Raw genomic sequence first — 15567 nt, 5'->3', positions numbered from 1 at the left:
TGATGACCGTGGAATAATACCCTACTGATAGATACTGCGACCAGCATGGTTGTCTTCGTCTACTAATTTTCATTAACTTGACGAAAATTGTTTAATTCTGCACAGCCAAGAAACTATTAACATAGCTAAATAAGTCATCGTTGGATTGACAAACTGCTCAAGCAGTTCTCATTTAAACTGGAGGATCTGTCCAAAGCATTTGATGTCCACTGAAAAAGTAAATAATTTCTATTCAAGCCGAAAAAATGTTAAGACTTATTATTAGTTCATCAAGAAATTTTCCATGTGTTGATTTCAACACTTTTTGTAAGCGGAAAATTTTAGCTAATAGTTGGACTGTGTTAAAAAGAATATATTAAAGAGTTCGTTTCAAATATTATTCCAAGAAACAATGCCTGAATGGAAAGAAAAAGACCCAAATCCACGTCATAAAATGAAAAATGCTACTTGCAAATCTTTGCGCCTCACATAGGATTTTGAACATAGTTATAAAATATAGTTATGAATAAAAAATAAACTGTAATAAACCCCAAAAGTCGAGCGAATGTAAAATGCCATGTGATCCCATGATCATGATCACCCTGGCTTTTGGTGATATTCAGGATACCAGCTTAACACTCATTTTGGACGTCACAATAATTTTGAGATTAGATACATCCAGAGTAATGCTTTGTCTCTTTTTCTTTGCCATATATTAGGTACCTATATTAATTAATTGCTCAACAGAGGTAGTTTTATTTTGTTGAAGGAATGAAAGATAAATTAACTAAGTTCAAGCAAAGCAAATTGTAATAAGACCCCCTAAAAATACTCCAAAACAAGCAAGTGCATGTTTCCATAGCTCAAATCAAATCAAAATCACGCTAATTTCAAAGACACTTATTCATGTATACTCGAATCATTAGCAGAATATCCTAAATCATCATTTTCGATCGGCATAAATATCACTTCTAAAATCTGATGTTAGTTGTCACACTTCATATTTCCTTAAAGCATTAATACAAGTATATTAGAAAAATTCCAGTTATCCACATTAAGGAAGGCACATAAAGCAACAAACTCCACACACCGCCATCTAGCTAGGGAGAACTGTGACTCGGTATAACATTTATTGAGGACTTGCGGCGTGACCTTGCCCAGAACATTATTCGACTTGCTTGAATCAAGCCCACAAGTGCAAGTAAGAAAGCCCAACTACCAACCAAAACATAGCCCATATTACGAATCCTATAGTAAATATGATTAGGGCTAACCAAGCCCAATGCCCACATGTACGTGAGGAGCATGCACGAAGCGGAAACTATCATCAAAACAGCCAATACCCACATGATGACCTTGTTCTCAAGTGGAAACCCGCTTATGAGAACCAACACCACACACAGAGATGAAAAGAAAGAAGCAGTGTTGAAGAAAACGAATTTTATAAAATCTGGTGACCAAGCATAACCTACAACCGCAGTGCCTGCTTCACAGAAACCATACTCAACGCATGCATGCCCATCGCTTGTTGTATCTGATTGCCATACACCCCCCGGTGGACTTATCACTGACTGAAAAGTCATTGTAGCAATCACAGTTGCAGCCACCATCAATTGCTCTCTTGTCTTTTTGTCTATGAAGTTACCTTGGCTTAGCAAGTAGGTTCTGCAGAAACTCTCTAACCTGTTCCATCTACTGTTCTCATTATTATTATTAGGAATGCTTGATGATGTCACTGTACGTTGGAGAGGACCATTGCTTGATGATGAGGGTGATGATGATTGTGAAGGATCATTGTTTGGTGAGGGGGTTGGTGTTTGTTGAGTATGAAGACTAGTGCTTGGTGATGGTTGTGGAGGATCGTTGTTTGGTGATAGATGTGCTGGTTCAGGATCATTGCTTGATAAAGGGAATTCTGCATGTTGAGGACCGTTGTTTGGTGAGGGTAGGTTTGGCGCTTGTGGAGGGACATTGTTGCTTGGTGAGTGTGCCTCTTGTTGCACAAATACAACAGCTATGTTTTGTGAGGGCGTTGGTTTCGTTTGTTGTTGGCTAACTTGGGTTGGTGACGAAACTGGTTCTTGTGCAATAACTTCATTTTGAACTCCTTCAGTTAAAATGTGTTCAATTGTAAGATTAACAAAATCTCTAGGATAGCGCTTCAAAATTTCCATAACTGTTAAACCCTCCTTATTCAAAGTATTTATTGCTGTACTCATTTCGGAGAGTGAAAGCAAGTATTTAATTATCTGCAATGTTAATATACATACAAAAAAGTTAAATTTCTTATGTATGTAAAAGTATCTCTCTGACTTGAATGATTGTATTCTTTGACAAAATTGGCAAAAGGTAGCCTAAATTCATTTGGTGCATAACTGGTAAATGCCTTAAATATATATTTTTAGTTAGTAGATTTTAAAAATTTCTCTGAATAATTTATTTTGTTTTGATATTTGTATTTTTATGAATTTTTTTTCTTGTAGTCTTTATTATTAACGTGATCCATTAAAAGATTATCATACATTAATTTTTAGTTATACTATGTTAGTAAGAGAGAATAAAAACGAAATTGCATGAAATTAAATGTAGGGAGCTAAACTATAAAAATTAGTTCCGAATAACTAAAAAAATTGTGATTCAAAAACGTATTCAGACCAACAGTAAATTGTACCTTGATTTGTCTGCGTCTCACCGCTAAATGCAGAACAGTGTAATCCTCTTTGTCCTTGGCTGATAGGAATTGATGGTCTCCTCTCACTAATTCCACCAGCAATTTCAAGGCCTCTAAATGGTTATAGCGAACGCACAAGTGAAGAACAGAACCATCATCAGTCGCAGTCATCTCCCAAATGGAATCTGGCTTAGCTTTGATCAACTCCTTGATGGCTTCCACGTGCCCTCTCATTGCAGCAAAGTGGAGAGGAAGCATGTCATCTTTGTCACGAACCAAACACATTTCTTGGTTTGTGAGCAAAAGGGCTTTCACAATCTGAGTGTGCCCTTTAGCCGCAGCCAGATGAAGAGGGCAACGTCCTTCTGAGTTCAGTTCAGTGGCTAAACTTGGGTTTTTGAGAAGAAGAACTTGACAAAACTCCAAGTGTCCAAGCAAAGATGCTATGTGTAATGGGGTTTCAGAGAAGGGATAGAGTGAAACTCTGATCAGAATAAGAGGGTCTCTTTGAATCAGTGTGTTTAAGGTATTTACACATCCGTTTAATGATGCTTCATAGAGTTCTCTCATTGCATCATCTTGTAATTTTGGATATGCCAAAGTTTCCATTAGAGGAATGTTGGAAGTCTCAATTAGTCTCTCACAAGTTAATACGATCTTCAACAAATGTCGATTGATATGTTCAATGACGTTATAAAAATAATATTTTTTTATTTAAAAAATATTTGTTAAAATTTAAATATAATAAATATTTAAATAAAAAATTATTACTTTTAGATAATTAAACGGAAAACTTTGTTGACTACGTTTGATGCCAGCCGGCAAGTATATTATTTTATTCTGTCGTGCTACATGCTTGAACTCAAAACGGTTGGATTCTCTGTTTACTGTTGGCGTTTAATTCATCTACATATCATAATCGAGCAATAGAAATTATTATCATTATAATTATCTTTACGATTCTTAATAGTTTTACTGTATTCAAAGAAAGTTACATCTTATAAAAAAATATATACTTGTGACATCAAATAAAGAAAAAGATAGAGTTATTTTTTTAATAACGTATATTTTTTTATTGATAGGATAAGAAAAATAATGGGGAATGAGATTGGCTGTTTTCATCCCATGGCTTGCTCACGGGTCAACTGAAATTTGTGTTACAGGGTCTTGAGATATAATAATGAACATAATTCAGCTACGTCGTTGGGTTAGGCCACATATCATTATTATTTTCCTTTGTTAATATTGATGATCATGTCCTTTTAGAAACGTGGTTCTTTGCTGTTCTTTTTTTAGCAAATATTTAATGATAATCAAAGAGTTTTGAATGAATTTTAAACATATTGCTTTGCATAGGGATGCTTTCATTCATACCTTTTATCCAATTTTCACTTTGTTTTTTCTAGAATGTCTTCCTCTAAACTAATATTTTGTAGCTTTTATAGCTTAGGATTTAGATATGATCAATATTGTTCAAATACTCAATCTTCCATGTTTAGTATGAACCTTGTCTCTTTCTTAATTAACTGTTTGGTAACCGATAATTGCACCAAAACATACTCTATTAAGAAGCTGGAAAAAGTTTAAACCTAACTATTCAAAATAATCTAATTCAAGCATAGACTAGAACTAAGTGGTAGAAAAAAGTTTCTATTCTAAAAGTATGACAAGTTACAATATTTGCAATGATACTTATAGACAATAATCTAAACGTTTTAAATAACTCTGTTTTACAGCTGAACTAACCATCACTTTAATAGCCTCAACTTTAATTTATACAGTCAGTTTGCAAAAGGTAATTTGCCTTTCATATATTATTTGTAGAGATTGAAGAAAGAAGAGTATTTCCCATTCCCTGTCCTCTCGAAGATAATAATCTAAATGGAAGGATTGATGGAAATGTTTTCATCTAGATAGACATCTTACTAGTTGAGCATTAAACTTAATTGCACGATTCTTTTACTCTTTGCCTTGCATGTTCTACTATGGAGCAATTGTAGACATGGCAGCAGACTCCTTGGGCTAGCTCAAATGAGGATGTATTTTCTTTGTTTATATAGTCTCACAGAGGATATAAAAATTTCAAGTGTTACTCAACTTTTGAAAAAATTGAAACGTTGCATATGATTACTCATTATAATATTTAGTGCTTTAAAAATCTTTAGTTTAGCTCACTTAATTAAATTTAAATTTAAATTTGGATTTATTAGTTTAATAAAACAAATGATATATTGGACAAAATATTTAACAAGTTAAACTTGGCCAATTCACAGAGACTTTACTCATGCTTTTTAAGTCTCAACCTCCTTTACTTATTTTTATTAAACTATGTGATTTTTTTTCTTTAAATTTTTCAATATTTTTAAATTTAAATATATTTTTAAGTCCTCACATTTTAATGAATTTTTAGTTATAGTCTTTTTAAATGAAATTTTTATTTTAGTTATAGTCATAATAATAATAATAAATAAATAATCATTTCCTTTAATTTTTCATTTATAAATTACATCTAAATTAAAAGAAAAAATTCGTATAATACACGAAACTAGTTCAGATTTGGGAATATCTGCTCATATTTTAAATTTTGCAGCAAGATTTGCAAGTTCTTTACAGCCCAGCAGCCTACTGATGTGTTTTTGTCATGTCTACACATAAGCACGAAGCAATGCTATTCACCAAAAGAGAAACACAAATTGCTACTAACTTTTAATTTAACTAAATGGTAAGCTCTTAATCCCTCACTCTAATTACATATTTTGTGAGTAACGGTACTTTAATTTTAAAATTTTATTTAAATTTCCCTATTTTAGTGGACTAAAACATACCGTAACAATAGAGCCATCTGGGTGATGTAGATCAAGAACTGCTTCATTTTCACTCCTAATCAGTAGCGTCCATAGGCTGCTTTAACGCCCAGTAGGAGAAAATTGATAGTACATGCGAACAGAACAAGAATGTGAATCAGGAGGAGGACTACACGTTCATCTATTGCAAGAAAGTGGCCTCCATGTTTGGCGTAGAATGGACGTTCATCTGTTGTACCATCTATTCATTTCCTCCTCCCATATCAAAGAATCTCTCGGAACAGCGAAAATTTAAGATGGGAACGAATATATGATAAAAGAAAAAGAATAAGAAAACTTAGCTATAATAATTTACATGTTGCCGTGTATAGATTAGCTTGCTACTGAGAACTGCTAAACAGTTCTTTTTATCTCTTTTACACTACAAAATTTGGTAGCCGTAGTATAGGTGCCTGAAAATCTAACCTGCAATGCACACAGTTGTTAATGATGGTTATCCTTGTTTTCAGAAATATCATGTATTCGGGACTTACAATGCACACTGCCATTTGGTAAAAGCTATACAATTATATGCCGCACCAATTGAATAGTCAGCCCTTGATTGTAACTATCAAACAATCAATTCTCTCCTGAATGTCATAGAAGAAATTTGAAATATTTAGAAGTAGCAATATACTTTATAATATCCAGAAATAATCAGTAGAATTTTTATGCGTAGCAAGCAGAAATTATTGGTGATAATATCAAAAGGACAACCGAAAAATTGCACACTCCAGTTGGTTCTGAAAAATAAATAGCATACTTCTTTGACACGGTAAACAACCAAATGTGGAAATTAATGTGCTCCAGAAGCTTATATGACACAAGAACACAGCACAAAACAAAATCGTTAAGACCCAGACTGCATAAGAAACAATCCTTTTCTTTCCGCCCAAATTAACTAATCGAATATTGTAGAACACTAGGATAAGGTAATTCACCTGACTAATGGTTTTCTGGATTCTCAGGGCCCCTACTGGCGCTTGGCCTGCTAACATTTGGTTGATTCACTGCTTGATTCTACACACCGAAATGAATCTCATAAACGTCCATATATATCTTTGTGATCAATTAAAAAAATAAGGATAATAAGCAACTTTGCAAAACTAGAGTTTCCTTTGCAGTTCTGAGAGATTTTCCCCTCCCAACTAAGAGGGAGTAAAAAATAAAATCGGAATTATGATACCTCAGAATAACAAGTTTTCCACACTACGTGGCTTGCGAACCAGAACATTATTACAAGACGCACCAAACTAAAATAATTTATGTCGTTGTGGCAGAGAAATCTAATGGATCTGTCGTGCAACACTTCACTTGGCACATGGTTTTCAGAAGTCCAAATCAGGAGTAATATTAGAGGATAAAATACCTGAATTAATTGAAACTGCGTCTGTTGGGGACCAAGGTATTGATAAGGATCAGTGAAGTTCGGGATACGTGACTGATTTGGTTCAGGTGGACCCGCAGAGGTGGCCATATTGATATCAGCTGAGTGATTTGCTGCTTGCATTCTAGATGAATCAGGTGCAGGAACATGTGGCATGTGGAAAGGAGGCATAGCAAACCTTGGTCCCAAATGAGCAGCTGCAGTTGCTGCTGACAAAGCCGAACCAGGTAACATATTGGGAAATGGCATTACTGGTCTGTTCATTCCCATTTCCATGCCAATACCCATTCCAATTGCTGGCATATACTGCTGGATTCCAGGAAACATCATAGGTACCATGCCACATCCCATGGACATCATCTGCATGAGTACCCCTCTCTTTTTGTGTAAAAAATAAAGTATATGGCCATGTAATGTAAATAACTTGTTAAGATAAAAAGTCCCTCAGTTGGTGGGTTAGTAACATGTAAAGGGCATATAACTAAGAGGTCGCCTTAAGCATTTTAGATAAAGAAGTCTGTAAAATTTCTAGCCCACTCATTAAAATTCTAATATAACCACACTTGACAGTATATGTCCTTTCTAATACTTGTTTACGCTTCAATAAATAATATTAAAATCCTTCATCTGAATAACATAATACAATATACGGCATCCGTGGTCTGTCGACTTCACGATTGAAAGATGTAAATTTTCTTTCTAAAGAAAATTTATTTGAAGTATACAACATTCTATCTCATGGCCTTGCCATCCTTAGATTTCCTACGCCTTCCTCCTAAAATCTTTTTCGCAAATTTGGAAATGGTGGATGCAGATAAACCATCTTTATAAGATTGCTTTAATGTTCCAGCACCGGAAGATGGTGCATATAGCACAACCATTTTGTTTAAAAAATAATTTAATAAATAAACTCAGTATAGATTACTGATTAATCTGCCTAAGCGATTTATCTGCACACAGTAGAATGAAGTATACATGGAAATGGATTTAGAACACAAACTCAGACCAGAATCTACCTGCACTTGTAACTGCAATGACTTCAAGTATTCAATAGCTTCATCCAGCATTGAAGCTTTGTCAGACTATGAATTTAGAATAGGAACCAAAATTAGAAACAAAAACTTAAGGAAATAAAATCTAAAACTCTTCCCATTATATTCTCAAGAAATAAAAAAACTTATAAATTCAAAAAGTCAGTTTACCTTATTACAACGAGGTATAAGTTCTTGCAGAGCTCTCATCTTTTCATTAATCCGATCACGACGCCTCTGTGTGCAAGTGCCAAGTGAACACTTTTACTTTCTGAGAAAAAAGGAATAAAAGATGTGAACTCAGAGAAGAAATGAAAGTACGGACCCTCTCTGAGAGATTATGGACCTCGGCAGCACGTGATCTCTTTGCAAATGTTGATCCACGAGTTTGTTTCTTTGCTTCTGATTCAAAATCAACATCCTTTTTCCAGCAAGACAAAAAGAAACGAGAATATAAAAGAAACAATTAATAAAATTAAAATATAAACAAATTGTAGAATATTTATAAACAAATTAAAAAAGTGAATAACATAACAACGGCATGTGTCATCAACTGCTGTGACACAGGCAACTGGTGCTACAAATATAATTTGTCCATGTCAAGACATGCATCATGCCTCCTCACCAGTCAGTGGTATGTTTGTAGTTTGGACTATAGTTCACCACACTTCAAACCCCAACTTAGAGAATACAAATTGAGTTCCATCTCCAATTTGAACATAACGATAACATCATTTGAACATTCACAAATAATTTTTTAAGAAATAATTCTTATCATCATATAATAATAATGGATCGTACAGTTAATCATATTATGTTAACAATTATTTTAGAGTAGTATTTGATGTGTTGTTATCACTAAATAGTAACGGAAACTATTTTAAATTTGTAGACTAAAATCAGCATCTTTTTTTTGAAGAACAAAAAACAAATAACATCACATTTATAATAACAAGAAAGTATTATACCCGGCTAATTTTGATTCATTAGTGTACACTATTATTAAATCATGCCTCGTCACATTAGTAATAGAAATCTCCTCTAACAATAACTGCTCAAAAGGTTATGGCTTTTTTAATAATTTTAGACACACATGCAATTGAGTTGATGTGACTGTGCCACAAATTAATGCCTTACTTGAGTACTCATTACCCATCCATAATTTCCCAGAAAACTAGATTCGACCAAATGCAGGATGAGCCACTGCAATCATCACGGATTCTATAGCCATCAAAATCTTTACTTGTGATTTAACGTGGTAAAGTTGATTTATCAGGGAGTTGCCTTTTTTCCTTTCTCATTTGCATGAAAATATTTTGTAGGATCCAAGGTCACGTGGTCTTTGATTAATTTTCTTTTTCATTTGCATACTTAGACTTCCAACACCCCCTAAAACCAAAAAGAAAAGAAAAATAAATTAATTGCGTATTTAAGTCAACTTATTTTAAAAATAATAATTTATTTATGCTAATTTCACAAAAAAAAGTTTTTTTCAATTATGTTTCCATTAAAATTTATCTTAAATAGAAGTTGTTCCTAACATGAAATAAGTACTTTAAGAGCATTTTATATTGTAAATTTAAGGAGCTGTTTGATTCTTAAAAATATTTTTTATTTGTTTCTTTCTAATTAAAAATTATCATACCATTTTTTATCTTTTAACTGTTATATTCGTTTTTAAGAACTAAAATATGATTACACTTTTATAATTAAAAAAATCAATCTACGTCCTACGGTATGAGAAGGGGTCAATTCCAACAGTGTACACACTGCAATTATGCAAGTCATCAAATCTTTCACTTCAACAAAACTACTACCTTTTAACTATATTCAGATTTTTATAATTAATTTGGAACATTGAAAAATATCTTAAAAGTTTCTAGCGGAAAAATATCATCCAATATTTCCATGAACAAAAGTATATAATTTATTACACCATACACGTGGCGCGGCCGTACGTGGCCGCGAGGTGAAAGTGACGGTACCAAAAAGGCACGGCCACAGCCACGGAATCCCAAAGTTATATGTTCAATGCAGCGGTGATGGGAGTGCTCGCGAAAACCCACGTCGCACCCCCTGCGCACAATAGCCAACGCATAGGGAATGTGATGTGAGAGAGGGACAAAGAAACAAAGCAGAGTCAACTCACTCACCTCGCTCTGACACTCCCATTCCTCTGTCTCCCGACCCTTCCGCTTCCGCTTCCGCTCCTGCGCCGCCGCCATCTGAACCGGTTCGCCGCTGCTACTCGAGCCGCCCAGCGATGACGTCATCGTCAAATCGCACATCATCGTGCTCCTTGCTCCGCCGGCACTCGTCGTCGAAGGCGCCGCTGCACCGCTGGGTTCTTCCGTCGGCTCTGCCGAGCTTCTCACAGTCTCCGAAACTCTCGAAGCCGCCGCCACTTCCGCCGTGGCGGCAGGCGTGTCGCACGAATCCACCACCGTGGACTCCCTCGCGGCGGTCTTCGAAGTCGACGACGGCCCCGGCTCGGCTCTAGCATTGTGCCTCGAGAAGTACGCGAAGTTCGGCGTCTTGGGCGGCGCCTCTTCCGTCCTCCTAGGCGGCGGAATCGGAGGTCGAGAAGCCATCGACGCCGGCGTCTTCCGGAGCTCCGTCGGCTGAGATGTACGGGCAAGATTTTGCATGACACTGTTGTGATTAACGGTGGGCGGCGGGCAGAGGAAATCGGCGCAGAAGCTTTGATCCAAGGGAGAATCATGATCGTCGATTGGATAGTGAAGCCAGGAAGCCATTTCTCCTTCTTGCATGAAGAGATGTTGATTGTAGTTGTGGACCAGCGGTGGAACCTCCCTCGGCGTGGATGGACCGGCGAGAGTGGCGTGGTTGGAATTTCTCTGCGTCGGCGTTTTTCTGAGAGGACGGTGGTTCTGGCTCTGCATGACAACCTGACCGTTTTGCCATAGCAGCTCGATGATGTCTTCTTCTGCACTGTTTGAAATTTGAATTTGACGAGTGGTCGTTAACTAATTAAACGACAGAAAAAGAAAAATAGGTAACAGAGAAGTTACATGGAGGGTTTGTTTTGGTGAGGTAACCCTGAAGGCATGAGAATCGGGAACTGATCCTGTTCTTCGTCCATTTGAGTTTGGAAATCTGGAACACAGTGATTTTGATTCATATAAATAAAAATAAAGATAAGAAGAAGAAGGGAGGGAAGTGGGTGAAGGCCAAAAAGGACAGCTGACGGAGAGTTGAATGGAGGTGCAGTCCAGAGAGAACGCGTTCGTCGGTCTTCCTTTTCTTCTCCCTCTTCCCACCCACAGATAAGATCTCTCCCTCCCAATAATGCAAACCTCAAATTCTTCTTTAGTATCATTCCATATATCATGTTGTAATTAAAATAATAACATCAATTATCGTTCAAAGTTTATGAAAAACAAAACAATTTAAATAATAAATTTAATTATACTAGATATTATTACTCTTAAACTATTCAAATAGTATACATATTTTATGAAAATAGGAGAGTATTAGAAGAAGAACACCAAGAAATAAATTGAACCAAAATACTCCCCTCATCCTTTTTTTTAAAATTAATGACATTAAATTTATTAACAAATGAAGAGTAATATCCTACTTGTTAATCATCCTTTACTAAACATGCATTAATTATTAAAGGTAAAATTATTATTTTATACAATAATAAAAATATATAAGAAATAAGTAAACTTACTAAAATATAATAATATAATAATCTAATCCGTTAAAAAAAAACCTGTTTTGTGAAGTGTGCGGATAGAGGAGCATAGATTCTGGAGTGCGTGCTATGGGGGGCACGACTTGCTGTGAAGGAGCCCACCACACACTTTGGTAATAACTAATAAGTGACACCAAACTACTTATTAAAGAAATAAAATAAATTCTTTAATTTATTCAAATTATTAAAAATTATAGTACTATTAATTCTAAAATAATTAACAATATTTAGAAAAAAATGTATTAAATATTAAATAAACACTTTCAAACAAGCCATGGTAAATCATTTTTTCACTCCAATTTTTTATTTTTATTTATAATCAATGATCCAATCATTTCCTCGTACGTATTATTGACAATTTTTAGTGTTACTTTTTTTATTATTATTAAAAACAGAGTTTTATTTTTGTAATGTACAATAGAGACAGGTAATCAGTATTAAAGATATTTTTTTGCGCTAAAACTTTAACCTTAATTATAGAATAGTAGTAAAAGTATTTATCTATATTGATCTTAAGTCTTATCTTTATTAAAATTAATAAATAAATTAATTTCGATAAATATTAATTAAGTTTTAGGATATTGAGTAAAATATTTTTATTTTTTTTCATAAAATTTCCGAAATATAATATAATACAATACGTGTCTGAGTGTAGGTTAATAGTAGGTATAAAAAAGAGTTGAGCATTTTTTTAATGATATTTTATCGAATGTGATTGTGTGGATCACAATATTATATTTAATAACATATTGTACACGCCCGCTAAAATCGATTTCTATTTTTGTATTAGTTTGTTATTTATAAGTTAGGATGATAAAAAAAATTAATTTAAATATAATAATAATATAACTATTTTTATAGTTTTATTTAATCATAAAATATCATATAAATAATATTTTTTTATAATTTTTATAAATAATTAATATAAAATTTTATATTATATTATAATTAGTTGATAGTATGAAATATGTTACACCAGCAATGTACTAAGATTAAACTCATAAAAATATTTAATTTTAGTATAAATATGTATAAAAATTTAATATTATTAATTAACTAAAATATACGGTATATATATTATAGAATTATTTTTTATTAATATAATATTACTGCTTAGACAACAATATTAACATTTTAATTCTTTTAATGCATTTATTTAAATTTTTGAAAATTGTGATCATATATATATATATATATATACCCATGACACTCAGAAGACAGGGTTACAGATGGACACAGGGCAAGAATCGCATCTTCTAAAACTCTCAATTCATTTGAATACTAAATCAATAAATAAGAGTCTGAATTCCAAGAGAGTAAGTTTGAATACATTTTAAACAAACAATCAAATTATATTTAGTGGGTGTGATATTTAAGGATTCTCTCACCTGCAGTTGCTTTCTTTCTACTAATACTATAGTATAAAAATTTGATATGTGTTTTTTAAATCACAAGCATTTTACTAAAAAGAGGTATTCACAAAATTCAAATCCAAAACTTTTGTTGAAACAAGACAGACATTGTGTTTTACTTGAAACAATCTGTTAATTAATATAAATTTTTGATGATTACACAGCACTAATTAGGCAGGGTCTTCTACTTCCGAAAGGGGCTCGCGTCTCAACCAGTGAATGGAGAATATACCAAAGCCAATTCAGCCATTATTTTTTCAAGTTGTGATTCGTTGTGTAGAGCTAAGGAAATGGTGCCTTTTGGAAGTGCAAAGCACTATTAACAGGTCAGATTGTCACCTACAGAGTGAAAATCTATATAATTGGAATCAATTTAAATAGAGTTTTCATGGTGATCAACAGGTTTTTTCTTGTATTTGACAGTTACTTTCAAATTTGGTCTTAGTTACAATCCTTTGTGAGTCATAATTCCTCAAAAAAGTAACAATCTCCAAATATCCATTGTTGTGGAGGATTAAACTCTTCTACATATGATGATATTGTGAAGAGAAAATGAGGAAATTTGTTTTTTTTTATAAATAAAATATGAGAGGAAAATAATCTTGTATATCGTAGCTAAAAAGTTTTTTAATCCCCAGTTATGAGAAAAATATAGGAGAGAAGGAAGTTTATATAAAGGAAAACTTTATTTATTTATCTATCTTTTTTGGTTTCTTAAAATTTTCCCAGCATGATTTAAAGTGAAGATCTCTCTTAATAGTATTTTTTATACATATAAATTTTAAAATTGAATCTAAAATAACATGTTTTAAAAATATAAATTTCTTCTACCCAAATTAATACATTTTAGATATACTTATCCAATCATTTGTTTGTCGGTAATATTAACAAGTTTAAAATTATTTTTCAATAAATTTAATTTTTATTAAATAAGAAAATATATTTATCTTTATTTAAACAATCGAAATAATTGTTTTTCTTTTACTCTCATCACATCCAAGTAATAAAACTCTTTGAAATGATTTTTTCAACATTCGCGATTTATTGTTTTTGCACGATAATAACTTGTTAATATCTGATTTTATTCAAACACTCTTTTCATCTCAATAAAACTACTTAATAATAATATTACAGTTAATATAATACAGAACGTCGTAGAGCTTAAACATTTAATAATAATAAGTTTTTATTAAAAAAATAAATTTATTATACTTTTGTATTTTTATTATAATATACTTTTTAATAAAATTTTATTACATTTAAATATTTAAAAATGTATGTTAAAAAATTTGATAATTAATTTTTATATATTTTAATTAATTAATAATATAAATTTTTATACTAACAATATATTAAAATTAAACTCTTATATTATTATATTCTCATCGTTTAGATCTTTCACTTTTTATAAGTTTTTCTTATCTTTCATTTTTTTAAGTCTGAAATAATATTAATTATATTTTAAATTAAAAAATAAAAATTCATTAATAATAAAATAAAAATATAACTAAAAGAATATATATCACCTGAATCATAATTATTTAAGTAATCGATAAACAAAATATAAATACATAAAAATTAATTATAAATATTTTTTAAATAAATAATGTTTTGAGATTCACTAATTTTTTTTAGTATTATAAAATTAATAAAAATGACAATTGTAGAATAGATTATATAAATTGTGGTGGTATCGTACTAGACTATAGTAGTAATTAGTTAACATAATTTCATTCTTTTAATGATAATTAGTTTATTTTTTATACTGAATTGAAAAAAATTAATTTTTTGAGTCTTCATTTAGTTATATTAAAAAGTTACCGAGTAATTTTAAAGTCTAATTACTTAAAAATTATGGATCTTATTTTGAATAAATTAAAATTAATTAATTTTAAAACGTGTTTAATTTTATAAAATATTTATTATTTCATGTAAAACTTTTTTTATATACCTGATATATTGTCGAAGAAATTAATTAAATGTTATTAACTCATTTAATACTTAGAGTCTTAAGATTTCTTTCATCTTTTAAATGATTATCATGGAGTAATTTTTAGTTTTAAATAATTATATATTTTATAATTTATCTTTCTATTTTATTTTTTATAAAAAAAGTGAAGAGTAAATGCCCAAAAATAAATGGAGGAGCAAGAGAAAAAGCTCCTATACAATAAAGTATCAGCATTTTGTGGTAATTCCATCGGCGACAAGTCATAAATCACTAGTCCCGTCTGGTGAGAACAACTTAGCTGAAATCTCCACACTTATTTAGCTTCGTCATGTTGCGCTGTAGCGTTGTAATGATCTCCACTGTTATTACTCTTCCTTTAAAAGCTAGTTCCAGCACTGCTTTGGGCTACAACTCTAGAGTCTATATGAAGCACCATTTTCCAAATCCCAATCACCATGTAGCTTTAGTCTCTGTCTATCCACCGTACCCGTTAACTATGCTATATATGCAAAAGTGAATCCTAAGGTTCTCGTGAAGCCTCGATCCATCAGTGTCAAGCCAAACTCATTCAT

The 15567-nt window shown here is 32.1% G+C and overlaps 2 protein-coding genes across 5 annotated transcripts; both read right to left on the bottom strand.

The window, feature by feature from the left end:
• Window positions 1-1079: 1079 nt before the first annotated feature.
• Window positions 1080-3301, bottom strand: LOC113860795. Its single transcript, XM_027493301.1, has 2 exons — window positions 2651-3301; window positions 1080-2228 (listed from the first exon to the last, which is right to left on the bottom strand). The coding sequence occupies exons 1-2, from the start codon at window positions 3257-3259 to the stop codon at window positions 1080-1082; spliced, it is 1758 nt and encodes a 585-aa protein (XP_027349102.1). The 5' UTR covers window positions 3260-3301.
• A 1908-nt stretch (window positions 3302-5209) lies between these two features.
• LOC113861860 (transcription factor PIF1-like) lies at window positions 5210-11240 on the bottom strand. Of its 4 annotated transcripts, XR_003504359.1 has the most exons (9): window positions 10944-11198; window positions 10065-10863; window positions 8237-8332; window positions 8083-8148; window positions 7897-7962; window positions 6863-7240; window positions 6435-6513; window positions 5988-6083; window positions 5211-5919 (listed from the first exon to the last, which is right to left on the bottom strand). XR_003504359.1 is itself a non-coding variant. In XM_027494936.1 (8 exons), the coding sequence occupies exons 1-7, from the start codon at window positions 11051-11053 to the stop codon at window positions 6439-6441; spliced, it is 1590 nt and encodes a 529-aa protein (XP_027350737.1). In that variant the 5' UTR covers window positions 11054-11240; the 3' UTR covers window positions 5212-6083; window positions 6435-6438. The 4 variants fall into 4 exon arrangements, 3 of the variants coding, with proteins under 3 accessions (XP_027350736.1, XP_027350738.1, XP_027350737.1); XM_027494936.1 differs by having other exon boundaries at window positions 5212-6083; window positions 10944-11240; XM_027494935.1 differs by having other exon boundaries at window positions 5210-6513; window positions 10944-11225.
• Between the last annotated feature and the right edge of the window lie 4327 nt (window positions 11241-15567).

The sequence above is a fragment of the Abrus precatorius genome, unplaced genomic scaffold (assembly GCF_003935025.1).
Source record: "Abrus precatorius isolate BTA unplaced genomic scaffold, Abrus_2018 Scaffold3, whole genome shotgun sequence".
In the NCBI taxonomy this organism is placed as follows: Eukaryota; Viridiplantae; Streptophyta; class Magnoliopsida; order Fabales; family Fabaceae; genus Abrus; species Abrus precatorius.
This window is presented reverse-complemented; position numbering and strand designations above follow the sequence as displayed.

Bases quoted from the DNA above. Each gene is read 5' to 3' on its own strand.
- LOC113861860 (XM_027494936.1), bottom strand. From the start codon at position 11,053: ATGAATCAAAATCACTGTGTTCCAGATTTCCAAACTCAAATGGACGAA. The intron at 7,963-8,082 runs GTAAACTGACTT...CTAAATTCATAG, and splicing joins TTATACCTCGTTGTAATAAG to TCTGACAAAGCTTCAATGCT. The intron at 7,241-7,896 runs GTAGATTCTGGT...GTACTCATGCAG, and splicing joins CATTGCAGTTACAAGTGCAG to ATGATGTCCATGGGATGTGG.
- LOC113860795 (XM_027493301.1), bottom strand. From the start codon at position 3,259: ATGGAAACTTTGGCATATCCAAAATTACAAGATGATGCAATGAGAGAA. The intron at 2,229-2,650 runs GTACAATTTACT...TTAACATTGCAG, and splicing joins TGAGACGCAGACAAATCAAG to ATAATTAAATACTTGCTTTC.